Consider the following 26,243-nt stretch of genomic DNA (forward strand, 5'->3'; position numbering starts at 1 on the left):
TATATGTGTAAGACTGACTCACAACCATACACAGTAATAAGTAATATGTAATATCATGCGTTCATCTAAAGCTCTGGTTCAGTCCCGAAGGTGGCGGTAATACACTTACAAGCCGCCGCTTATAAGACGAAGAAGAAGAAGCAGCATAAGACGTCACGTCCGGTGTCGTCAGATTTGAGAACCCCGGCGCGAAAAACAGCGTATTTATTAAAGCGCCGCAAACAACAGAGGTAAGGTGACTCATAAAAAATAAAAGAACAAATTTAACGTATCCTAATAAATTTACCATGCTAGATTTTTTTAGTAAAAAGTAGAACTTGAGGACTTTTACTGTTGACACATGCGGCGACCGCTGTTAGACGCAGTTAAGTTTCTGTTTCCTGCCTCGAAGGGAGCTAATAGCTAGCTCCTTAAAAGTAAATAAAAAAGTGAATGCGGTTTGGTTAGGAGCTAAGTAGGAAAGTTAAGGTTACAGAAGAACGCAGCTAGTTTTGTGACAAAGACACGGCTTACCCAGATGACATGCTCTGTAAATTTTTATTGACATGAACCTCCCAAATCAGAAGACAAGCCTGTTTCCTTTCACTCAGGAACAAAACACGAAAGGTTTGATGTGTGACTCTCGAGTGAGTCACACCAGACTGACAACAAAGGGACACTCATTTTAAGCGTACTGTATACATATCTGTGTTGCTGTGTGTTGATAGCCATTTCTTTACCTGTTTTTTTGTGACTAGACATTTGTGATGTGTACAACGGGGGACAATGGAGAAATAATCATCCTCAGTGATGATGATGAAGATCATGACGTGTCATGCAGTGAACCCTCGGTTCTCATTGTGGAGGTGGAGGATGTGAAGAAGAATGGTAACAGCTGTGTTTACTTCATACACCTGCCGTATGTGTTAGGTTAGAGGTTAGTAATGGTCACTGGCTGCTCCTCCTCTGCCTTTCAGATTTTGTCTTACCTCAAAGTGCTCTGGATGAGGACCTGGTCGTTACCTTCTCCCGCCGTGCTGAAGTGCTGCCTCACGCACGCTATGACTGTCCCATTCATCCTTTCACGTGAGTAAACTGTAACATGCACATTATGTGAAATACTGCCTTCCAGTAGAGATAATCACACTGCCTCTCTTCTGTCCTTCTCAGGGCCTCAGAGTGTGAGATCAGCGCTCCTGTGGCCAGTAACCAGCTCACCTGTGATCAGTGCTTCTGCTACATCTGTGACAAGCTGGCGTCTGCGGTATTTATCTGTTAAGAAATAAATTACACACCGCTGTATTAGTGCAAGTGGCTTCTGTTTTTCTCATTGTTGTGTGTGTGTGTGTGTGTGTGTGTGTGTGTGTGGTCAGTGTGTAATGTGGTGTCACAGCGGCACATGTCACTGCAACAGCCACAAAAGGAGCACCTTCTGGAGCAACTTGAGAAACAGTGCACTGCTGGGAGGACTGAAGGCTTTCAACCTCACTCTGACTGAAATAGATGCTCAACTCCGAAATGCAGGTACTCACTCTCATACAAAAACTACTACATTCACATCAGGGAAAAACTCAGACTGAACCACTTGTTGTTTGGCTGTAATTCCTTGTCATTTCACCGCCATTGGATTTGTCTTCCACTTGTCTAGAGACGATGCTGCAGAGCTTCAGACAAGAGCTCTCTGCACAGTTCTCAACCTTCCTGAAGGGACAGATGTTACAAAACCAGCAAGGCCTCCTCCATGAGTGAGTTGCGCAGCAGAGCTGTCCATAAAAGTTATCCATCCTCAGATTATCTTACACTGTTTATATATAAGAAATCTGTGAAATTTTAATGTACATATATCAAAGCCATTAATATCCATTATTATCTACGCATAACTGTACCAAATACCCATACAGTGGGTAAGGGGCCCAGCACATACCACCCCTAAGCAGGCCCATACCAAAAGAATGCAAAAGTAGGAGAGGACATGACAGAAGCGTCTGCATACTTTTGGCCATGTAGTTTATGTCAGTCTGGATCAAAACCAAAACGCCTGTGTGAATCAATAGTCCAACATCATCACCCCTGAGAGCTTCACCTTCAACATTATTACCCTTCCGTCCCAGCAAAGTCACATTTCGAGCAGTGGCTCTATAACACGTAAAAAGTGACGTCAGTGCAGTTTCCACATGTACATTTTCTTTTTTTCACAGTTACACACCTGTGTACGAGTTTGTGTCATCGTTCCTGAGCAAAGCAGACGAACAGGACGGCAGAGCAGCTGCCATCATGAGACTGGGAGCAGCTGAAGACTTTATTAGACATTATCACCCCACAGGGTACACTCTCACACACACACACACACACACACTCACTCACTCACTCACATTATTAATGGTTTACTTCAAGTTCAAATTTCTTGTGAATTCATTTATTTTGATTTATATTATATTCTGTAGAGGTTTCATCTTGCAGTCTCCCATGGCCAGTGCTCATGAGGCTAAAGTGGTGTTACTGCATAGGTAAACACATGTTCATACACACACAACCAAGGCTTGTGTTTTTTGTTTTGTGTGTAACTATGTCACCTGGATATTTACCTTCTTCTGTGTTTGTGTGCGTGTCTTTGTTTTTGGATATTTTCAGGGTCATTACATCAGTGCAGAAACAGATGGTGATGGCTGATTTTACTCCAGAGTTCAGCCACAAGCTGCAGGATTTTTACAAGAGATTGTGTTTCCCAGGCGAGCTGAAGATGAAGATGAAGAACAGGTGTGTGTGTGTACGTGTGTGTGTGCACACGTTTTCAAATGTCACTCACTAACTTCATGTATGTGTCCTGCAGCTTGTGTGTTCGGTCCTGGGATGATGTCCTGCTGGTGTCTGTGCTGAAGGGGCAGAACGTGTTGGGCGTCCGCAAAGACAAAGGCAAGAAGGACGTTCTGAATGAGCCGATTCCAATAGTTCTACTGAGAACAGAACTACTACAGCGGCAGCACAGGTATGAAATGGATTTACTCTTTTTTTACTCTTTCATACCCGTATACTGTACTGTATACACACACGCACACACACTTGGCCTTTAAAACCAAACTTGGATGTGTCACGTCTGCAGGTACAGAGAGTTGTGTCGCTACCTACGAGTCGTCCAGACTGATGATTCCGAACTGTGAGTGTTTCTAAACCAAATAACCACAAACTCTTTACATGCTTTCCTCTTTTTCTGTCGTGTGACCTATGAGTGTTGTTAATTTCACCTTTATTTAGCGAAGATGGTGTTTTGAGAAGATTATCTCTTTTTTTTTAACTGTTGTTTTAAGTCTCAACCTAGTGATAAAGGGCAGAGATTTAAATTTTGTGAGGGTAAGCTCAATCACGGATTTTCTCAGCACAAAATGAGATGTTTATGTAGTTTCCCAACAATACAGTAAATATTTCCTGTAAATGTAAATAAAGCTTTTTGTTTACATTTATAGGACATTTGAGGACACTACAATGGGTTGTTTAGATGGAAGTTTTTCACTATTTGCCAACATTTTGTAAACTAAATGATTAATCAGTTAGTCAAGGAGTCAGTTGATTAATCAATCATGAAAATAGTCAATAGTTGCAGCCCTAATCTCCATATTTTCTAGACTCTTGGACATTGAGATGGGCATTTATTTTCTGGAATGATTATTTGAATCAAGAAAATAAAGAAATTTGAATATTTTGAAGATAAAATCTCACTCAGATTTATTTATCTACATCATGTTGTTGACTTGCTGCATTTGGTTTGCATCTCCTGCAGCTTCCAGGCAGTTCAAGACCTCATCCCTTTCTTCTTGTGCATGGAGGGAGACTTCATCTTGGTTTGCCAGAGTTTGTTCCCCTCTCTGAACGGCCCCGCCTCTCGCTTCACGCCAGCCCTCTTCCTCTTTTATCTCCGCATCTTTGAAACTGCGAGAGCACCACAGCTGACGGTCAGTCATCCTGAGCAGCTCTGCTCTTCTGATGCAACGTGGGGGCCAATTAAAGGTCAGACAAAGATATAACATCACGCTGTTCACTCAGAAAATCTCCAAAAAGTATTTTCATATAAGAAGTCGAACTCCCTCCTCTGTCTAGATGCTGTTCCTTTGAGGCGTGCTGAGCTGGTGAAGTTTGCTCTCAGGGTTCACAAATGCTGCTCTGCTGTCTACGCCGATGTAAGTCTACAACACTCATCACTGTCCACTTTGCTTTTTACAAATCTCATCGTCCTTCTTGATGCAAACCTCAATTTTCATAACAAATTAACAGAACATTATTTTTTTTTAAAAAAGTCATCTTGTCATTGATGTTAAAGATACTGGAAAATCAAACTTTTGAATATTAGTTGTGTTTGTGATCTTTAAATCAGCTCATTAATGTCTTTGATTGTGAGTATAATTGCTCCTGTGTCGCTATTTGCTTAATTTCTTGGTTTGGAAACATTTACACACACACACACACAAATAGGAGACGCTGCTCTTTCGTGTGTGTCGTCTTTGACATGTGATTAATAATCATTATCCTAATTAGTGTTGAGACTGAATGCGACTTATACCATCCTGACCTCTAATCCTCAGTTATTTGATGTTTAAAGTAATTTAAAATCCTTTTCTTTTAGGATTTTCTCCATGTTTATAAAGCAGTGAATGACCTTGCACATCATGTCTATTTTAAATGCTCCCAGCTGCCAGAGTGGCCTCCTTGAGAACTTGAGATGTGCACAGATTATATTTTAGCCATTTAATGTGATTTCTTTTGTTTTTTTTTGTTGTGTGTGTGCGTGTGTGTGTATGGGTGACACACAGTGATCGTGAATGGCTTTTTCTCATTTTTATTTTCGTTTAAACCACACTGAGTGTATGAACTGTGCTTTATAAATAAAGTACGTCTTTGTTTTTAGCATTTTCAAATGTGTGACTGTGCATCTGATGTTTTTCTGATCCAGTCTCAGTGTTGGACCCGTTTACTCACAGTTGTCAACACACCTTGTGGTTCACTCACTTCCCTACCAGCACCGAACCCACGGTTTCTACACGTATGCATTTCTAATTATTTTACGACTCCTTTATTTGTATAATCTTCAGTTTATTTTTAGCGGTTGTTGTTTTCACTCTGTATTCTCTGTCCTCCGTGTCGGGACGTCAGGAAGCGAAGAGTGTTGTGAATTCAATACTCCTCAAGCAGCACGGGTCAAACGTACATATCCCACGATACTTTCTGGAGGTAAGTATGTGTAAATGTACACATCAGCATTCAAACGAATGGCAATAAACTGTTAAAAAAAACTGTTTGTTTTTACAGGTGTACCCAGATCAGGCCTTGTTACTGTTGGTAACAGGGGCTTTATGTTTGAGAATCCTCAACACTGCTCTGTGTCCAGCCCTCCCTGTGCTCAACACTTACAAGGTATTTTCCTCATTCTTTCCATCTTAGATGTCACATCGTGTTTGTGGACATTAAGTTCGAACAGCCGACTGTGCCTAATTTGTTGTACTTTATAAATCAAATGGATTAACAAATTGGGTTAGAGCACAAATTGCTTTGAAAATGTCTGGATGAGCTGTGAAGCTGAAACGAGGATCTAGACATTTTTAACCAATAACCTTTCTGTCTCTCAGGAGAATGTGTGGGCTTTCTGGTGGCTGTGGTACAGTTTGTCCACCAACGCAGAAAGACTCAACTCCTTCTTGCAGGAAATCACACAGGAGGTGGAAAACACAACAGGTGTGTGGGCATCTCTAAATAACAAGTCAGTGCACTGTCAGAACTCTCAACATCCATTTTCTGGGTGTTAAATCATCAAAAAGAGCAAAAAGAGAACTCAAAATGTATCAGTAAGGACATCACACATATTAAATTATTATTATTAAATATTTATTTCATATAAAGATGTTTCAGATTTCTCACCATAAAATTTAGCAACAGGAAACAAAAAAATAAGAGCTCAACAAGTAATTCAGCAACTTCAGCAACATCTAGTGGCAAAATGTAGAAACTGCGTCAGCATTCAACCCCCCATCTGATTAATGCTGCATTTATGTCACATCAGTTATTACAAGTTTCCAACTTGTAAAAAGCTTTAACATTAACATGCAAGTTGTAATTTTGACTGGGATGCTCAAATATTTCACACTTGGCTCTTAATAATATGGAAAAGCCTGAAAACCAAACTAAATATGGACGTCTCGCACGCACCAAAGATCATTGTTGATCTCTGTAATCATACAACCGTCTTGATGATGTGAGCTTGCATGTTGTTAATATAGGACTCTTTCCCTTCGCTACCAGCGAATGTGGCATAGTTTTTCACACGGTAACTCTAACCATGCTTCGTGTGCAACCCATGAGTACCTCTGATGAGAGGCTGTTCTCATTTGTAAATTTCACCTTGTGTGGTCTTTCTCTATGACAGCAGGCTCCGTCTTAAACTGTGGCCGGTCGACGCACTTTTACCAAGATGTGGTACAGCTTAGTTCTTCTGACTATTCAGCACTTTTTATTTGCCATTTTAAAATCTGTGGTTTGTTTTGTTTGTTTTTAAACACCTCGAGGTTATCATGGTCAGAGATTTGTATCACGTCACCTCCTTGCTCATGGTGTACATGTGCATCCTCATGCATGTGTAAATGTGTAGATGACACACAAACACAAACATCCACCAATCCACATGTTGTTCTATGGCACCAGTAGTGGTGAAAACCTCTTGAGCGTATCTGTAAATGAAGCTGAAACAGCTCTTGTGTGCAAAAACACAGCCACATAACATAGTACCTCTTTGTCTCTGTTTCTGACAGATGGAGAGAATTCATTACCCTTTCTTCGCTCCGTCGTACCCACTCTGTCTTCTTCAACAGAGAAGTCGGACCAGTGAGTCATACTAAATTTATAGTTCTGCAACAAAAGCGCAACAAGCCTTTTGAGCTTTATTTTCCTTTGGAGTGGGTTTTAAAAGGTAGTAGGAGGCAGTGGATCTGATCTGTTGCCTTTTTTTTCCCCATGTCTTCTCCTGATGTGGTGAGAAGCACCTACTGTAAGTTGCTCTGTCACACGTGGTGATCCTTCACTATGGAGCTTTCCTGCTGTGGTTTTGATTCTAACCTTCGGTGTGTTTTCCTCCTGCAGGCAGTCCAGCAGCTGTTAAACTCTGCTCCCCCCAAGTGAAGGCACAGTATCAGCTGTAAGTCTAATTTCTCTCATCTTTCTTCCACTTTTAAAGGAACAGTCTGTGGTGACTTTACTTTTAGCGGTGGCTAATATATATAAATTTCCTCTTAAAGCAGACTGTAAAGTGAGTTATCCTGTGAGGCTTTCATTCGGTATTTATTACAAAACAACATCACGTGAAACCTTTAGGGCCTTACAAACATGTTGAATGTGCTATAAACAGGTTTTTAAACATACATTGTTAACACCTGAAAAGGTTTGTCTTCTTTCCTGCCGTTTGCTAGTGCATTGCTCCATTTAATGGCCAAAGACCTCCGCTAGCTATCTATTAGCAATCAACAGAAATGTGTATCATTCACCTGCAGACAAAACAATCAGGAGAATAATCAACAGACTAATCTATAATGAAAATAATGATTAGTTTCAGCCCGTAACATGTTACTCTCAAAGGTTTATAAGACCACCTCGTTCTGAAGACAGTGATGATATATATATATAATATTCCCCTCCCACATTACTATCTCCATTAGCACCTAAAATGGCAAAATGCTTTGTGTAATTACTCTAATTTGTAATGTGGTACTATCAAAGTTGTCAGAAACTGACTCTAACAGCTGAAACTTTTTTAAAATAGCTGCTGTACTTATTTTGTTGTTTGGTGGTTGCAGCTTGTCCTGATTGCACATCGATACTGCTGCCAGACTCGTTGCTGTGCTGTCGACCAGAGTTATCAGCTTCATACAGGCGTCAGAATACACCTGCACAGACCAGGTGTTGTCGGTATGATGCAGAGAATAGCGTCCTCGCTGTTATCCAGCATTTAATAACGCCATAGAGACACTATATGTTGCTTTATTCTTTAAAGACTTGATCAGTGTTTGTTCAGTGTGCTGGTAGTCTGAACTAGATTACAAGTGTTAATTCTGCACTGTGCCATTTTTTAATTTAATTTAATTTTTTTTTTTCTTTTTACTTTACTGTTTTGCTTTCTGGAAACACTTCTGGATATTCACTTTTGTTATAAATGAGGAAATTATTTACAGATAAATAAATGAAAACTATGAACCGCTCTGGACAAATTATAGAGAAGGAAACTTATGTCTTTGTTACCCTGGATTGCTGAATTATTGCTTAAATTTCTGAATTCCAGTGTAAAATACAACTTTATTTTCTGAGTAAATATACAAACGCTCAAATCGGCTCATATTTGCATCATTAAAGTAACAACCATAAAAGTACAGTGTTAAACAGAAGGAGGATGTTGTGCTGCTTCAGAATCTGTTTAGACTTTAAAATCCAAGTTCTTAAACCTGTCTACTTAAGTAAAAGCAATACCACAGTGCAGAAATACTCTGTTACAAGTGAAAGTTAAACATTCAAGAGTTTACTTAAACACACAGTAGTAAAGGTGGGGCTTAAATAATATACTCTGAGGTAGCGTAATCTATAATAACACATTATTCCTTTGTTGATTATATTTTGTTTCCAATTGTAGTTGAGGAAAAAGTACAGTATTTCCCTGTATGTCGTGGACCAAAAGAATAAAGTAGCACAACATGGAATCACTCAAGTACTGTACTTGAGTAAATGTACTTAGTTTCTTTCCATCACTGGGAACAAATCAGATGGATGTTGTTTTAAGTGTACTTGTATTCACTGAGGTTCAACTAAAACCTGCTGTACATGCAGTTTAATTCTGCAGTATAATGCTCAGTGATGGAAAGTACTGAAGTAAATTTGCTCTAGTACTGTTCTTATTAGGGTACAAGTTTACTCGTTTATATCCATTCTATGCTACTTTAAACTTCTACTCCACTATATTTCAGACAGAGTATTGTACTTTTAACTCCACTGCATTTATGTAATAACTGTTATTTCCTTTTTTTAATTTGGTAAGCTTATAAAAATAATGCATTATTAAAAATATGAAACTAGTGATTTGTTAGCAGTTCCATCTAAAAGACACTTTCCCCTCTAAACAATATTTCACAAATAACAGCAAAATTAGTCTGCTGATAATACTTCTGTACTTAAGTGAGATTTTGATTTTGATACTTGTAATGGAATATTTTTACATTGTGGTATTGATGCCTTTGCTTTAGTGAAAGATCTGAACTTTAAGCTGAAAAACCTATTCAAAAAAATAAAAACTGTTCTTTACCATCTGGCATGAATTGGAATTGGACGTCCTGCATGGAACTTGAAGTAACATCCAGTTCGAGTGCTTGTTTTAACAGAGCAATGATGTTAAGCCCTGAAACCCTGAACCCATTCTAAACTGAACTGAACTGGTTCAAAGCTAGATGGCAGAGTTTTTATTACAGTAAAGAAGAACTGAAGCACTAAAATACAACATCCATAAGCCTCAGTACTACGCTGCCTTCACAGTACTCACAGATCTACAGAAGGGTGTGGCTCAATGTGGCTTAGTTATCTTAAATTACATGTGATCCAGTGATAAGCCTGCATTTTATATATATATAAAAACAAAAACAACTTCTAATACTGCCAGCATGTAAAAGTGCACTAATGTACAGTAATCCAGCGACACGTGACCTAAAAACTGCAGATAAAAACGTTACCAGTGTGATTCTTTTGTCTTAACGTGTTCACAGTAGCAGATGAGGATCAGTGCGTTTCGTTGTAGGTGTTACAATCTTTTGTTCATCCAGAGTCTATGTTGTGTATGTATTTCTGTGGAGCTGCGTCGAGATATAAGAGAACCTTAAAACCGGCAGTCCACGTCCTGCGTGGCGCTGTTTGATGAGGTCAGACAGGAAATTCATCACGCTCAAATCATTTTCACTGCTGCAGACTCCTCGTTTAAACAGAAAATCCTCGCCCTCCTTACCTCGAGCAGCGCGTGGACGTTGTAAAGCAGGATTGAATGTGTACAGCAGAACCTGGTTGGACAGCGCCGTCAGGCAGCTCTCCAGGTAAAGCAGGTATGTGATGCCTCGGCTGATGCCAGTGTGAGGATCAGCCATTCTGCCAATGAGAGAGCCAGAGTACGACGGAGAGCGCAGAGTCCTCTGGTCCAGGTCCAGCAGCGCCAAATAACGACTGTAGCGAGTCAGAGAGTGAATAATGCTGGTCGAAGAGCTGGAGGATGATCTGGTCAAAAATAAAAATAGAGGTGTTATGTCCACCTGGGGGCTGTTTCATTTGTACTCTTCTCATTGAACAAATCTACAACCTGCTCTGGCACATCTGAAGATCTTAAAGGCAAAGTTCATCATAACATGTAGCCATTGTTTTAGCTACTTACCTTTCATTTTAAACAAAGTCACATCTGCCTCATTCAAAATGGCAAAAAGTCTGAAATTTAATTAAAATTTATACCAAGATAATTATAAATTTAGCAAAGTACAAACATCAAAAAAGGCAACGTTTAATTATAACTGAGCTGTGTGAGCACTGGCTGTTCTAACCCAACCCATCAGTTGTTCATTAACTTGAACAGGACCTGGGGGAACCACATGATTAAGTATTTTGATGTGTGTAAAAGCACAGATGGGTCTTGAAACAGAAATGCAGAAACTTTAGAACATCAAGTAATTGGCCAAATAATTCAGTGAGTCATTCAGCCCTCAAAGAACGTCTGAAGAACCCTGTTTTTCCGGAGTTGAGAACACAACATCATAAACATGAAAGGTGGCAGCAGACAGGGCAGAGCTGCCTCTGTGTACCTGTCACATACCTGTGTATTCCTATCAGTCTCCAGGTGAGCAGGTCGGTCAGCTGAAGTGCTGTGGACAGACACGGCATCACGGCATTTCCATCAGGACCAGGGGCAGGCAGGAAGAGACTCAGAGCGTCCACCAGCTTCCTGACCAAATTCTCGTCTCCTCCTATGACAACCAGCGGCCGGCCGCTCAGGAGACAAAACACAGCATGCTGGGAGAACGAGTTCTGTTTGAGGAACCTGAGGGCCCTGAGTCCAGCCTTCCTTCTCCTCCTCTCATCTAAACGGGTGTTGCTGTGGATACGTTGGGTGGGAGTGGGGGGATCCGAGGAGCCCGTGAAGCTGGCGCAGTCAGACGCTTCATCGATGCTCAGCAGCCTGAGGGGAGCGCAGGGCGGAGACCAATGGTCAACCTCCGCCAGGGCAACAGGAGGCGCGAAGTTCACATGGAGGTCAGGCACGGACTTCACCGTCTGATGGGCTTCAGAACACTTTGGCATCGACTCCACTGCTTCTTCAACTGTGAAGTAAAAACATTTTGTTATATCTTATTAATTAACAAGACGTTGAAACTATTAACTTTTCTCAGTAATAAATAAAAAGATAAATCTGAGAGGTGGTTAAAGAAAAGAAAATTATCTTTCTAACTTTTCTCAAATCTTTGCTTTTTCAGTTGAATTACTACAAGTGGGCTCTCAACACTCCCACACTTTTCAAATGGTACTTAATAAATTAATATAAAACTTAATGTACATTATATTGTATTATAAGGCATTTTATTATCCACCTCACTCTGAAACTAAAAATACGTCCACACTAAAGGGGCTACATCTGACAACACATCTTTTCTCTTCCATTTTGGCTTTGCCCTGGATCGTGTTTAACTGGGCTTTAGAAATGAATACTGTAGATGTGTTTATTACCTTGCAGTGTTTTGGACGTCTTCTCAGGACTGTTGTCTTTATGGACTTGATTCTCCTTCAAACACTCGTTGACTGGTTCCTCTTTGATCATGAAGCCGTCACTAACAGTTATTTGCTTTAAAGACTCTTCTTTATCAACACAGCCTCCATCTCTCTGAGTAGGCAGTTCATTTCCATTTCCTAAAGTAGCTGCATTCAGTGTTTTCTCTTCCTTGTGGTCAGATTTACACTCGGTCAGTGTTTCTGCCTCGTTGTCGAAGCCATTGCTCAGAGGTTGCTGCTCCGCCTCCTCCTCGGTGATGGCGGTGAGGTCGTCCGGAAAGATGGACTCGGTGGTGCTCAGGACCTCGATGCTGTCCTCGCTGTTGGCTCGCCTGGCGTACGTCCGCATACGTCTGACACCTGCGTCCACTGCTGCTCGCCTGACAGAGGTGTCCATCGGCAAAACCGGTGTTTCTGCGGAAGAGAGAAAACTGTGAACGGGGCCTGTGGTGAAGAGAGCGTTTTTTTTTTTTTTTCACTTAATTGGTTAACCTTTTAGTCTGTCAAAAAAGAGTCCAAGGAGATGTCTTCTAATTATTTGTTCTGTTCGACCAACAGTCCAGAACTTAAAGATTTACATTTATGATGACAAACAGCAAAGAAAAGCAAAAAACTGTTGCATTTGAGAAGTTGGAACCAGTGAAGGTTAAGCATCTTCGCTTGATGAATTACAAATCCAAAGGTATTAAATTTACAATGATATAAAACCAAGAAAAGCAGATCATCTCAGTTCAGAGACTGAAACTTGGTAAAGTTTGGCATTTTTGCTTGATAACTTATGTGAATGATTATAGATGATCTGTGAGTGGACGTACCTCTGCTGTCACATGCAGAGACGGCATGCTGCGTCCGATAAGACTTCTCAGTCCCGAGCACTTCAATGCTGTCGTCGCTGCTCACGCTTCCTGTCATCTCCGTGGCAACCCTGGGGTCAGGGGTCACAGTCCCAGCGTCTCCTGCCTCCAGTTTGATCGGGATCTCCTCCACACAGGAGCAGAACGACTCCAGGCTCATGGGTTCTGACTGGACCCCCTCGGCGGCGCTCTTACTCCCCGTCGCCCTCTGTAGCTCTGCCTCAGCGCTCCCCCTCTCCTCCTCCTCTACGTCCTCTGGGCTCCACAGCTCGAACAGGAAGTTGGTGAGCGTGAGCCTCCTGGAGAGCGAACGTGAGATGCGAGCAGTTCGCAAGACACTCTTGTCACCACGAAGGCGGCGCACTGTGTCTGCCAGCTGCTCCTTCATTAAGGAGAGGAAGTAGGCGTTGCAGAGCTCCTGCAGCGCCTTCAGACGGTGCTCGGATCTGCAGGCGGTGGAGGTGGAGGTGGAGGGACTGGGCTCAGGAGGCAGCAGCGCAGTAGGATCAGTGAGGGAGTCAGCCGGATCGTAGGGCAGAAAGTCGGGCTGTTTGAGCTTCCTGTTGGGGTAGGATGTGACCTGACGAAGGAGGTCTCTGTGGTTTAAGATCGAACGCTCCACAGCTTCGAGATCCCCGGCTTTTTCCCCAACTCCTGTGAACCCATTAACCGTCGTCAGGTGTTCTCTCTCCTGTTGCAAGGTCACTCGTGTGTACCTGAAACAGAGAGAGTAATGTTTACTCACTCAAAGTAACACCAGGCTGAAAAGCAGCATTTCATTGTCCTCTGGCTTAAAGCTGTGAGTCTGTTTTACTCTGAACACTTATTCACATTTACTAATTCATACATGGAGTCCAGGCACATAGTATAATAAGTCAAATCACACTGGTGCACACAGCCCAAATGATACTGAATTTTCAAGGCCAATATTAAGGAAATTAGTTGGGAAAAAGAATATTTTTATAAAAATTACTTAATTTTTTATTGGTCATAAAGAATTACGACCAAGATATGTAGTGGGCAGGACATTTTACAGATTAGTTTTGTGCCCTCTGGTGAACAAAGTTTCTAAATTACCACATTACCACATCTCTTTGGCATTTCAGTACTGCAATTTATTATTACTTAGCAGTTGACATATTTTCAATTTGCATATATCTGTAATGAGCTAAAAGCAGCCAAGTAACCAACCACGCTGATGTATGTCTCTAATATCTAATATTTGTGTTATTGCATAAGATCTTACTCGAGCTCTTGTAGTTTTCTCTGCAGCTCCATAGAAAACGCCTGTCTGTTTCCCGTCTTGAGGCTGTCAGACGCCTGAGAGAAGCACGTCGCCAGTTCAGCGAAGTTCTCCATCAGCTTTGCCTGGTCCGAGCACACGTAGGCCATACAGAACGGACGCACCATGCCCCGAGCCTCCAGGTCGTACAGGGTCACGTGGTGAACATATGCAAAAGCGTCCTCTGCTGAGTCTCCCAGGATCACTTTGGAGTCCTCACTGAAGTTGAGGCGGGGCCCCGGGGAAGAATGAGAGGTGTGGACGGGGCCGGACGCCTGGTAATCCACAGACATGATGCGAACAGAGAAGTGGTTGAGGTCGAAAGAGCCGATGACTCTGGGGTCGTCCGGTATCGTCAGCACAGGCTTTGGACCCACCTGAAAACAAAGCGGAGGTTTGAAGAAAGGCAGCACATTACAGGTATTCACCTTGGTCCGCCAACAATGACTATTATAGTCTATTTAAAAAATCTGAAAATAAAGAAACATGCCTGTGATTACAAAAAGACAAATTCTATTGCCAACTATTTTGATAATCAATTAACTGTTTGGGTCATTGACATGACTGATATTTTACAATCTAAAGCTTTAGTTTTGGTTCAGATTCTAGTTAAAATCCTTTGTTATTTGTTGAGTGATTGATGTGGTGGGATAAAGTAATGCAACCATTTCCCATCAATCATTATTCCCTCATTGGGTTTCATCAGTAACATGTAGGAGGCATCTACACACCTGTGTTTTCTTTCATAAAACCTCTTTATCCAAGTTTCTGACATATTTAACATCTTTAATCAAATTCAGAGTGAATAACTGTGACACCAGATCATAGGAGAGATTAGCTCTAAAAGTTCCTCATAGCAACTCTGAGCCTCGTCATCTTGTGATAAGTATATATGCAATATCTCAAGTCTCTCTTGCAAAAAAAAAAAAAAGATCTTAATCTCATTGTGACTTCCGGATTGAAGTCTAACTCGCTATCAGTTGCGACACCATTACCATGACAAACACTGACCAGCAACATTCATTTTAGCAAGACGTTTTAGCAACACAACTATACTACACTACTAGGAAACTATACTACACTATTTATTTTTCGACATATCTATATTGTGTTATTTTATATTTAATTACCATTATATACTTAAAATCCTAAAGTTGTCATTATTTAAAAAAAACTACTGGTTAAAGCCTGTTTTTTGCACATATTCTGTATTAATGCAGATAAAGCACATTTATATAACCTGGCCACAGGTACCGTTAGTGTGTATAGCTCTCTTCTGCTTCATTGTGTAATTTTTCTGCTTACAGTCTAATGTTTTTTGTGCTGCTGTAACGCCTAATTTCCTCCTTGGAAATGAATCTTGTTTCCACTCTTTTCCTCTACGATAACTCCTACATTTAAATCGTAAAACAATAAAAAATGGGAGTCCTTCTGGGCATCTAGTTTTGATAATGATTCCCAAAACACTCCTGCAGGAAGAGTGTTTTACAGGAAGTGTTGTACTGAAGTACAGTTTTGAGGAACTTTTGCTTTATATTTTATATTACTTTATACTTCTTCTCCACTACATTATAATATTGTACTTTTGTCTCCACCACATTTATCTGACAGCTATAGTTACCAGTTACTTTTCAGATTAAATTTGAACATAAATCATGTGACAAGCTTATAAAAACAATGCATTATTAAATATTAAGCTAGTGATTTCCAAACTTTTTGGCTTGTCACCCCTCTAGCTTGTCATGTTTCAGATGAGTGGTTAGTTTCACCCCAGAGAGATTTGCTCTCTCTATCACCTCTGAACAACTCACATGGTTTCACTGAAATAACTGTGAGAGGTCACACTACCCAATATTTCACAAATAACTGTAAAGATTAGATAAAAGTCTGAAAAATGAAAACAAATTACAGTATCAGATGTTTTTTTATTCCACCTCCATAAATCATTTCATAACCTCTCAAGTTTATCTTGTGACCCTACCAGCTAAAGCTTTCATATGGAAGCATCAGTAATGATATTTCAGTCACGGGGACCGTTAAACTGTGAAAGGAGCGCTTTTACTATACTTCAAGTATATTTTGTTGGTAATACTGAGATTTTGGATGAAGGCCTTTTACTTGTAATGGAGTATTTATACATTGTTGTACTGGTACTTGTAAGTACTGGATCTGAATACTTCCACCACTGACAGAAAGTACAGCAGTGTTTATCCAAGTTCTAAAAACACACTCACCTGCTCTGAGAACTCAGCCACCAGTATGAAGTCTCTGTGAAACTGGGCGCAGGTGGTCCAGGGGTTGGAGGGAGGGAAAAGGGGGACAGAGAGATCTTCAGGTAGACCCTGAGCCTCCTGGTCCTCTTCCCCTTCTCCAAATCCCTCTGTGCCGGTGAAGGCCAGCAGGTCCGGTGACCCGATCATGTTCAAACAGCGTAGGGGGTCAACCCATGGGGGATCTTGACGGCGATTCGAGAGGCTTTGATCCGCTCAGCGGCGTCAGTGTCCCGCTGACGCCCGGCCTTCAGTCGGTGAGTCAGCTGTTCACACCGCACGCCAAAACAACAACCGGAGAGTTAAGAACTTGTTGCGCAGTTGAAAACAGCCACGAAACGATTAATACTGAGCCTGCACCAAATGACAGCTTCAAGCAGTGCCCTACGCGCTTCCTTTCAGCAGCAACAGTCGCGTAAACAAGCGGCGTTTACAGGAACAGGCATCCGAGAAAACTTAACGAAGAAGCGAAACTTCCCTGCGGGCGGCAGTCACACGGTTAGCTAACCTTTGTCCCGGGATTTGTGTTCCTCTTTCTCGCAGTTACTAAGATAACTTTAAGCCTAATACTTGTGTCTCGCTGTCGCGTGTTTTAAGGGCAAACGGAACCTTCTACACCCTTATTTAGCCATGTGACAGAGACGCCGGGCCGGTGCCGCGCCCGGTGCCGCGCCGGTACCGCTCACTCGTGCTGTCAGAGCGCGGCGCTTCGCGAAAGCCAGGCATGAGTTATGGAGACTTCCGGTCATCAGTTTCAGAGTAAAGTACTTTTTTGCGGGGGAGAACATGCGCAGGAAACGCACTCAGCTGGCAGTTAATAAAGCCCGAGGTGCTGATTCTGAGGTGCTGTTGAACTGTATTCCCTTATATTCAAAGCTAGATTACTAACCTGGGCAAAGTGAACAACTGCCCCAAAAGCCCCATGTTTACTCAATGTGATTTGTGGCTGCATAATTTTAATTAATTTAAAACTGGTTATAGATTTGCACCACTGTTCTGCTCGGCATTTCATCGGTGCTGTCTCATCATCCCATTCCCACCCCCGGAGCGCACGGAGCACAGGTGGAGCCCGGGATTTTAGTTTTTAAGACCTAAAGTGGTTTATTTTATCTTCCTATTTGTTTTCTTTTCCGTTGTTTTATTTCTTTCTTTCGTTGTAAACCAGCTGATTAAAAAACAAAATGTTGAGTTTGTGTCAACTGACTAATTCAGCTATTTAATCTCTAGATTAGTGGTTGGTTTCTTTGTTGTGCAATACAGTTCAACAGCACCACGAACTAAAGCTTCCAAAGCGACCACTGAGTTGAATCAAAAACAGTTTCAGCAAAAACTAAAAACATGACATGTTGTATAACCTATGGCTGTTTTATCTTCATCTTCTGCAGCTGTAGCTTTTAAAGTGGCAACTGCATGTGAAATAATGTATGATATTTTTTAAATTATTTTTTATAAACTTAATTCAGATTTGAAAATGGGGTAGACAAAATGGTAAAACATGTCAGTATGATGACATGATTTAACACCACACATCAAAAGTCCCCTAAATTATCAAGAGGCATCCTTATGCCTATTGTTTGGTTCTGTAGGGGCGTACGGACCCTTACATAGGACTACAGTGGTAAAAGGTTGGAGCTGGTCGGAGTCTCTGCGGCTCGATGAGCGCAGTGCGACTTGAAATAAACACCGTCAGGCTCCTCCGCTCACAGCTCAGTGGCTCCACCTGGCGGCACATCAGACACCCATAAAAAGTAGGGCCCACAGAGGACAGACGGTATAATGATCATAACTAACGGTAACTCCTTCAGTGCACATATGGACATGTCAGTATTGTTTTAGGACATGATTCCACCATTTTGATCAAAGTTTAAACACTTTTTAGTGTAATAAAGTTGCATGACTCTCCTCAGACAATGTCCAAGACAAAAAAAAAGTGCAGAAAAAAACAGGAGCAACTGAGTGAGAATCTAAACAAGTGCTTTAATTTTTATTTGCAGTTTCACTGTTCAATCAAAGAAAATCGTTTTCTCTTACACCCAGCAAGAAGATGACACCACTGAAGAAATGCCCACATTCATACTGTATTTAAAAGCAGCTGCATAAAATTATTAGGCAACTTTAACCATAATTTAAAGGCGTGGTTTGCCCAAATAAGATCAGCAACAGAATGAACACTAAACAAAAGACAAAAATACTGCACACTTCAACCTTCAGTACGATAAAATGTACACGCTGAGTTAAATGAGCCCAACTCAGATACACTGAATAGTTTAATAAGTGCAGCAAAACCTGGTGACTTTCAGCAGCTCATTGTTTTTCTGCATAGTTAGAATATATTAAAGGAGATTTAGGAAAATGATGCAGAGCACACACTATCAGTTAGAGGATAACTTGAGCAATAAACTGTACTCTACCTCCTGCTGCTATACTCATATACTGAACTGTATGTGGCCATGCTGACCATATCTCTGACTCCCTGTGAAAAATAATAATCACACAAGCTTCAATGCAGACTTGGCTCCATTGAGTGCGGGGAGTTATGATCACACACATCATGAAGCCTCATTTCAAAGATTTGATTAACACTCCCTTAGCTCCTTTCCTTGGCACGTCTCCTTTCCTCGGAGTGATTTGTTTAGCTTGATTATCACTGTCACATCTGCAGCCTCCTTGTAGCTTCTCATCCTCCTCCAGTGCAGCCGTCAGTTCTGTCATTTGTCATTGAAACTGTACTCTATGTTTCACCACTGCAAGACGGAGAAGCTAGACAGGGAGAGTAAGCAGTGGGAAGAATACATCTTTACCCTGAACCAAACATTATAGATGATATAATATTACTCCTGTGTTTCCAGGGAGTTATATGAACAGTATTTCAGGCTCTGACACAGCACAGTAGAGCATGAAGCCCATCTGGTCCACCTGGTCCTCTGACAAGCTGCTCAGCAGATTGACAGCTGGTTTGAAGTAACTGTGTAAAGCCCATTGCTCGAGGTAGCCAATCAGCTCTGTGATACATTGCTGGAATCTCACATCCAGGCTGATCTCGGACCAGTCGCTCTCACTGTCACTGAGGTGCAGGATGAGATTGGCCAGCGGGGCACTTTCGAGAGGCCGCAGGGCAGGGTTCAGTCTGCACACCGCCTTCAGGACTTTGAGTGTGTGCCTGCGGTATCCGTTGTCAGCCGCGTCAAGTTGAGCCAGGCGCTGAGTTTCCCACGGGTAGAGCGACAGATGCCAGGCGTTGACCCAGGGAGAGGTGAGCTCAGGCTGGGCGGTCAGGACCACGTCCTCCTGCCTCAGCAGAGGCAACATGGAGATGAACAGAGGGTGATCACTGCTCTCTGCTCCTCCTCTTTCATTACTAGGTCTAATGGATTAAATCAGAAAAGCTCATTAGGACAAGAACATCAAGTTTAACAGACACAAACATCATATGTATTTTCAACTTTGGCTGGGCAACACTTAATTGTTCATTTCACTAAACTGGAATTATATCATGATGATATGATCATTGGGATGCTTTCTTTTGTCCAGATTCATGGGTTCAAATAAATGTGCACTCTGTAAGTAGGCAAGCGCATTGGCAGGCATCATGTTGATTGATGAGATAACCTAAGTTACTGTTATTATAGTTTGACCATTAAAGTATATTTGAGATGACAGATTATATTTGACTCTCCAGAGCTCATTTCCAACAATGAAAACAACAGAACAATATTCAAGCAGACACACACCGAATCTCCAGTCTCAGGTCCGGTCCTCCCAGTACAGGTCTGACAAGACAGTCCATAGTGCTGCTGATTGATGGCCAGTTTATAGTTTCCATGACAGCTTTACTAAACATGTTCACAACAGCTTCTGCGGAGAGGTAACCACCCACCAGGTACCTACAAGACACAAGGAGAGACTGGTTTTAGAGTTTTCTATGTTATTAAGTTATTCCGATTATGTTTTCGGTTTCATATCTTTAGCTTTGATGACCTTCATTGTTTGCTACAGCTCCACTTACAAGTATCTCAAAGTGCAGGTCACCTGACTGCACCTTTCTTACCTGTCCCAGTAGCTGCGTCCTCTGGGAAAATATTCCAGATTGACCCGTCGGACCATCCAGTGCAACGGGTGTGTGAGTAGTGTTTCCTCTCCCGGGATGAGACGCCACAGAGAAGCTTCCAGCTGTAGAGGCACCAGCAGACAGGCATGGTCCGCAGTGACCACCTAAACACACACAACAAAATAAACCCAAGATGCAGTAATCTTACATCTCATGAAGAACATCACTGAGGTGCAGAGAAACCTCTTCTAAAAATGTTTAATCATCCAGAGAAACAACATGTCTGAGTGTGTTTGTGTATGTGTTTGTACCTGCAGGTCATCCAGCAGAGAACCTCCGAGGCTCATTTCTCCCAGCGGCATGTCGGGGTGGCGGCTGCGCAGAAAGCCCTGGATCTCAGTGCAGATGTCCAGAGCCAGAGACTGAGCCCTCTGGACCTCATGCGGAGCTAGTGCCACCCTCGTGTGATAGTACTGCTGCAGCCGCTCCTATACACAGTTTATACAGTTTTCCGATGATACAGAGCGTGTAAAGTCTTGACAGAACAAGTCAGTCACTGTTCAGGCTGACATGTACTATACTACATCCAAATCTGTGCAACATTCACTGAGGCACAAAAACTGTGTTGCTAAAAGAGTAACTTCAAACATGAAGTGAATCAAACAATGTTAAAGTTTCTACTTTTCCACTGGGAATACACACGGTTGTCTCTTGAGTAATAAAATATTCAAAGTTATTTTGTACCTCTAAGCAGATCTGAGAGCAGTGACAGGGTGATTTTTGGTATGTTAAGTTGCTACATGGAGAAAAACTAGTAAACAGCAGAGAAACAATGCTGCGTCTATACTGCTTCTATACTACGCATTTACAGAGGTGAATAATCGATCATAAAACAAGTGTGGTTGTACTCTCTCTGTGTAGGGGACGGGGGTTTACATGACTGGAGGGAGCCAGTGCTTTCAAAATCCAACTGCTGGCACCAAAATGACTGTATAAACAGTTTTATTAAAACCCCGCCCAGGGCAAAAAACGACTGGACCTAAGAAGCAGCTGAAACTGAAAATGCATTCTGCCACAGAGCAATGTACTGCTGATTCTACTGAGGATGTTGGGCCAATCCTGGACATCATTGATCCTTACAGAAGAAAAAGTCTTTTACATTACAAGTTACTACAAGTTAAGCTTTCTTTAAAGGCAAATCACGTTGTTTCAAACACGCTCTTAAGTCCAATCCTGCCTTTGTGAGCTCTGTACTAGAATTTACGGGACAAATTTTATAATGTAGCTACTACAGAACAATCCACAACCTTTCTGTATATGTGGATGTTCTGCACAGTAACACAAAGATGTTTCATGCTTGTTTGACTTCTCCTATACAGCCAGTGCACAAGCTCACATTGTGTTTTGATTATTCAGGGCTCTTGGGGCTCTGTGCAGCCTAACCAATGAATAACAGTGTGTATCCCCTTAGCACTGCGGTTTACAAAACATGTTACACGTGCATAAATGAATGAGTCAACACTGAGCAGAGCTCTTACAGTGGCTGTTTAGACTGAATGCATAATCTTCATAAGCTCAAAGCTGAAACATCAGAGTATACCTGCAGACTAAGGACACACAGCTGGAGCCTCTTGGACTTTGACTCAGGTTTAGACACCTCCAGAGGGGACATCTGAGGCTGTTGGCACAGGTCAGCTGTTTGAAAAATTGGTTAAAATAGATGTCAAGTAGTATCACAGGGTTATGATGACGATTAGAATATGTACCATAGAAATTCTATGTGAATGTGAATTTTTTTGTGGGTCATTTGTCTGAACACTTTCGGTTGCTGAGATGCAGTTAATACCTTTCTGCTGTCTGGCTGCCTTGGCAACATGTTTCATCACCACGCCCTCTATGCCTTTCTTGATCAGTGTGGGGGAAGCTGAGACCAAACTCAACTCCTCCCAACTCTCAGCCATCTTCTGCTCCACCTTTTCATCATTGGCTGCGCGACCTGCACGCTCTATCAGCTAAAAACAAACACAATGTGTCCAAAATACAGATGAATTTTCCATATTCACAAGAATAATGCATATGAATGACCCATTGATGTGGCACTAACAACATCAAAAACACTCACCCGTTTCACTGCCAGTGTAGCAATTCCTAGCACGGCAGCTCCACCAACTCCCAGAACCAGCCGGGCATTAGACAGCAGGAAGTCAATCACCATGGCAATGCCATCCTCTCCTCGCCTCCGACTACCCTGGAAGTTCATTGCTTCCTTTTTTTGTAGTTAGCCTGGGGATGAGAGAAGGCATAAATTGTGGGGAGTAGAAAATAACACATGACATGACAGTCAGGTAGAGGTGAAGTGAACTGAACCGGCAGCTTATCTCTAGAAATCACTGTAGATAACTGCACTTCTGCATGAATGTTATGAAGGCAGAATAACTGACATAATATGGCATTTTTATTTCTGTTAAAATCCAATTAAAATTTCATTAAATCTTCCCATCATTCATGAATTTGTTGGCAGCTTTAGTTCTGGGAAACTACCCACTCTGCTGCAGTCTCTCAATGGTATTACACGTGGTGCATCTGGGGTCAAATCTTAAGCCTTTAGCAACAATGATGAATCTTGTTTTTAAAAACAAGAAGCTAAGAGAATAATTAGGCATGCATTCCACTTATAAAAGAGGGCTGCATACCACGCTGTTGGCTTGTTTCTCTTGGCTGCTTCTGTGTTAGAAAAAGTTAGGCTGTTCAAGTTGAAAGCATGGTTTGTAAAGAGGCCTCTTCCACAGCAGATACACTGGCGTCATGGCAGGAAAAACATAGGTGTAATTAACAGCATTAATGATGGCTATTTTCCAGTGTCTTAACAGGTGGGCTTCACGTGACGTCACGACGCAGCGACGCGAGGGCGCCAAATTCAGATGGAAGGCAGGAAGTCGGCCTTTAGCTGCCTGACACACTGAGAAGCTACCGTGTGGAAAAATGCCAATGTTTTGTGTAGTTTACCGGTGCTCAAATCGTTCCAATAGAGAAAAAGAAAAAAAAGATATTATAGGGTACCAAAAGTAGTCACCCACAAAGGTGAGGAATATAAAAAAAACTTACAGAACAACGCCGTAAAAGGTGGATCTTAAACCTACGTCTGCGGTCGGGAGGAGCAGTCTGCTAATGCCCGTGTCTGCAGTGACGACTTCGTCAAAGGTATGTTAGCTAGCTAACTTGTTTTTGGTGGCTGTGTTTATATCATTAGGTTGTCGCTTAATGCTCATTTACATAGTAATAATTATTAAGTTGCCGGTAGTCTAATATGGACTTCATTGGGACTTTTCAGGCTGCCCTAGCGCTTTAGGGGACGTTGACTCAGTAGACTGGGCTCCGACGGTCAACTTCGGTTACCAGAAAACTAAGCCCAAATCAAAGGCATCTCTTCAACGAGAGCAAACGATGAAGTTGAAGGAAGACCAACTAAGACGGTCGGAATGCGCAGAGGCTATGCTGGATCTTCAACAGACAGCTGAGAGCCCAGGTATGAGCCCGGATCTGATGCAGACAGCCGAGAGCTCGGAACCGAAGCGGCCAGCTAACCCACAATCAGAGGGCATCAGTGGGAATGAGGCATTAATTGATCATTGACCCGCTCACAAAAAAGGTTATATGCCTCCAGGCTTTTGTAGGCTTTCATTTGCTGTTTCGTATAGTAAGAAGTCTGAAGTACGAGATAATTGGTGACGTCAACAGCCTCGATTGTCGGCAAATCTTTAACGTCCGTTGAAAACTCGCTCATCTTTATGAGGTACGGGTCACGTCCAGCATATTGTTTGATTAATTGTGCGTATCTCCGTCTCGACGCGGGACCTAAATCCGTACAATACGGACTTTCGTCTAATATTTCCTCCGTTGGCTTTGACGTGTAACTTACTTCCTGCCCTCCGTGTAAAATCGCGCCGCCTACGTGCGTCATCACGATCACGTGATTTAAACCCAGCTGATTGATTACACCTGTGATTTTGTTGTGGCGGTCATATCAAAATGTCTGTCATGTCTATCGAGACAAAGGCGTTAGAACAGCTGCCTGTTTGAGTAGATGGCCTGTGATCAAGGGCAGTAAGAAACTGCAGCAGTCGAGTTTGTAGCTCAAACATTTGAAACATCTGAGTTGAAAACTGTGAACCAATTCTTTAAGCTTGCTAATTTCGGAAGCAGACAAATACAGTATGTGTGTAGCATTTGTAATATATGTATACTGGTGCGTTGTGCTTATCATATTTAGCTCCTGGCACCTGAGATGGAGAAAAAGCCCCCGGATATCTCTCCAAGCAGTTTCAGCAGAGTACGTGTCCTCTCTCCTTGCCAGACGTACAGGGTCCCAAGAATGGAGATATACCCTATTTATAGACCCAATACATGCCTGAGTCACACTGGCTGGGTCAAATATATAACAACCTTCCTTGTTAGGTTACAGCGCAACAAATGTCTGCGGTACGTACAGTGCTGAGGTGGCACGTTCAAAAGAAGAGCAGAGTTCACTTAGTTACATTACCATCAGGGAAAAGGCAAAGGACATCTGATGTTGACAGATGTTACCCAAACCGCACCTGATGTTGACAGATCTTACCCAACATTCGCTGAGCTGATTGTAGCTGCAAACAAATGAAGGCAACTGATAAATATATAGACCAGTCTGTCAATAATGCTATTGATCCATTTGCTGTTTGTTGTTTCCAGCCTGCATAGCATTCTTAAAATTGGATTTATTGTGCAATTTTATTAATAATGATAGTATATCGTTAGTTGCAGCCGTACACCGCACTGACCAAAGGTGGCAGCACTGCCAAACAACAACAGAGAGTTGTTACATAAGGAAATCACAGAAAAAGAGCACTCGGACTTCTCCTTCTGGGACCTTAAACAAAGCCTTTTTCAACTTATCTTGCAATATAAAAACATGTCATCCTCCTGGCTGGACTGCTGACATGCTCAGCTCCACAGATATATCTTAACATTCACCTAATAATTATTTTCCTTGTGATGGCAACGCCTCCTCCATACAGGCTACAGTCTACAGATGTAACGGCATCAGTAACATTGCAGTTAGTAACGCGACAGATGTACATCCAGCTAACCAACATGGCCAATCTGCCATTGTAATGTGAGGCATTTGGAGCATGAAGAGCAGCAGCAATCAGATGAACCGCAGCTAACGTTAGTTAGTGAAGCTAGGCAGTTAGCCACATTAGCAGCCAGTGACAACTACCTCTTCACTCTAAATTCAAATATGCTTACCACTCAATGCGGGGACAAATACAACGGTCTGATCCCAAACCATTAGCGTTTGTTAAAATACGTCTTTAAATCTTTTTTCATCAACAACACGTACTGTCGTTCGCTACCATAGGTTAAATATAGCTCAGCCAGCTATCTAACAGCTGCGGTCGTCTTCTTCCTCGGTCTAATTGCGGTTAGTACTCAACCTTAAAGTACTACAGCGCCCCCAGTATCTACCTCGGGAACTACAACAACACTGTTCTTTTCCTGATAATTTCTTGAAAATCTATCGGAAATAGCAATGTAGTTTGGTACTAATAACAGTGTTTGTTTAGAAACCATCGTTGTGAGGACATTTTGTCCAGTTTTCACAACTTTAAAGGGCTGTTTGAGGGTTAAGGCTTGGTTTTAGGGTGAGGGTTCAAATGGTAAGGGTTGGGGTTCAGAATTTATATTCAGTGAGTCTCCATTAAAATTAGGTTTCGACTGTTAGGAAACACATGAAAACCAAGCTTTTTCACTCAGAGGGTCTGAGCTGAGGCCATTTATTTGTGAAATTTGTGTGATTTAGAGATCCAGAATCCAAAAAACCTTTAACATGCCAGGAATAATTTACTGTATACCCAGTATTTGTTGCAGATTATGTTCTTGAGTTGTGGTCAGCTGGACTGTTTTTTAGACAAACTTAAACAAAAGACTCATTTGTTTGAGGGCAGTTATAATCGTGAATTACA

The 26,243-nt window shown here is 41.9% G+C and overlaps 3 protein-coding genes across 7 annotated transcripts; 1 reads left to right on the plus strand and 2 right to left on the minus strand.

The window, feature by feature from the left end:
• The first annotated feature begins 173 nt into the window (after window positions 1–173).
• On the plus strand, window positions 174–8,462 carry zgc:112980 (uncharacterized protein LOC503706 homolog). Of its 2 annotated transcripts, XM_041035885.1 has the most exons (21): window positions 174–230; window positions 738–867; window positions 957–1,065; window positions 1,150–1,243; window positions 1,353–1,503; window positions 1,628–1,724; window positions 2,178–2,303; window positions 2,424–2,486; window positions 2,611–2,736; window positions 2,810–2,965; window positions 3,080–3,133; window positions 3,755–3,981; window positions 4,072–4,151; window positions 4,922–5,011; window positions 5,122–5,199; window positions 5,278–5,382; window positions 5,595–5,700; window positions 6,771–6,843; window positions 6,999–7,006; window positions 7,099–7,153; window positions 7,809–8,462. In XM_041035885.1, the coding sequence occupies exons 2-21, from the start codon at window positions 747–749 to the stop codon at window positions 7,816–7,818; spliced, it is 1,929 nt and encodes a 642-aa protein (XP_040891819.1). In that variant the 5' UTR covers window positions 174–230; window positions 738–746; the 3' UTR covers window positions 7,819–8,462. The 2 variants fall into 2 exon arrangements, with proteins under 2 accessions (XP_040891819.1, XP_040891820.1); XM_041035886.1 differs by lacking the exon at window positions 6,999–7,006.
• smcr8b (Smith-Magenis syndrome chromosome region, candidate 8b) lies at window positions 8,285–16,879 on the minus strand. The gene is made up of 6 exons (XM_041035884.1): window positions 16,161–16,879; window positions 13,891–14,303; window positions 12,606–13,360; window positions 11,749–12,204; window positions 10,841–11,345; window positions 8,285–10,254 (listed from the first exon to the last, which is right to left on the minus strand). Exons 1-6 carry the CDS (start codon window positions 16,344–16,346, stop codon window positions 9,816–9,818), a joined length of 2,754 nt encoding a protein of 917 aa, XP_040891818.1. The 5' UTR covers window positions 16,347–16,879; the 3' UTR covers window positions 8,285–9,815.
• A 1,280-nt stretch (window positions 16,880–18,159) lies between these two features.
• Window positions 18,160–25,681, minus strand: mief2 (mitochondrial elongation factor 2). 4 transcript variants are annotated; one of them, XM_041036956.1, is made up of 10 exons: window positions 25,528–25,681; window positions 24,785–24,884; window positions 24,525–24,629; window positions 22,367–22,527; window positions 22,091–22,256; window positions 21,845–21,939; window positions 20,556–20,732; window positions 20,245–20,408; window positions 19,928–20,080; window positions 18,160–19,560 (listed from the first exon to the last, which is right to left on the minus strand). In XM_041036956.1, exons 4-10 carry the CDS (start codon window positions 22,502–22,504, stop codon window positions 19,050–19,052), a joined length of 1,404 nt encoding a protein of 467 aa, XP_040892890.1. In that variant the 5' UTR covers window positions 22,505–22,527; window positions 24,525–24,629; window positions 24,785–24,884; window positions 25,528–25,681; the 3' UTR covers window positions 18,160–19,049. The 4 variants fall into 4 exon arrangements, with proteins under 4 accessions (XP_040892890.1, XP_040892891.1, XP_040892892.1 ...); XM_041036957.1 differs by lacking the exon at window positions 24,785–24,884; XM_041036958.1 differs by lacking the exon at window positions 24,525–24,629.
• Window positions 25,682–26,243: the final 562 nt, after the last annotated feature.

The sequence above is a fragment of the Toxotes jaculatrix genome, chromosome 4 (assembly GCF_017976425.1).
Source record: "Toxotes jaculatrix isolate fToxJac2 chromosome 4, fToxJac2.pri, whole genome shotgun sequence".
In the NCBI taxonomy this organism is placed as follows: Eukaryota; Metazoa; Chordata; class Actinopteri; family Toxotidae; genus Toxotes; species Toxotes jaculatrix.

Coding starts and splice junctions, on each gene's coding strand:
- zgc:112980 (XM_041035885.1), top strand. CDS start 747: ATGTGTACAACGGGGGACAATGGAGAAATAATCATCCTCAGTGATGAT. Junction 2,304..2,423: donor AGACATTATCACCCCACAGG/GTACACTCTCAC, acceptor TATATTCTGTAG/AGGTTTCATCTTGCAGTCTC. Junction 3,134..3,754: donor CAGACTGATGATTCCGAACT/GTGAGTGTTTCT, acceptor CATCTCCTGCAG/CTTCCAGGCAGTTCAAGACC.
- smcr8b (XM_041035884.1), bottom strand. CDS start 16,346: ATGATCGGGTCACCGGACCTGCTGGCCTTCACCGGCACAGAGGGATTT. Junction 11,346..11,748: donor GACGTCCAAAACACTGCAAG/GTAATAAACACA, acceptor TTTACTTCACAG/TTGAAGAAGCAGTGGAGTCG. Junction 10,255..10,840: donor AGACTGATAGGAATACACAG/GTATGTGACAGG, acceptor ATTTTTGACCAG/ATCATCCTCCAGCTCTTCGA.
- mief2 (XM_041036955.1), bottom strand. CDS start 22,504: ATGAACTTCCAGGGTAGTCGGAGGCGAGGAGAGGATGGCATTGCCATG. Junction 21,940..22,090: donor GGCAGCCAGACAGCAGAAAG/GTATTAACTGCA, acceptor TTTTTCAAACAG/CTGACCTGTGCCAACAGCCT. Junction 20,733..21,844: donor TGTGTGTCCTTAGTCTGCAG/GTATACTCTGAT, acceptor AACTGTGTATAG/GAGCGGCTGCAGCAGTACTA.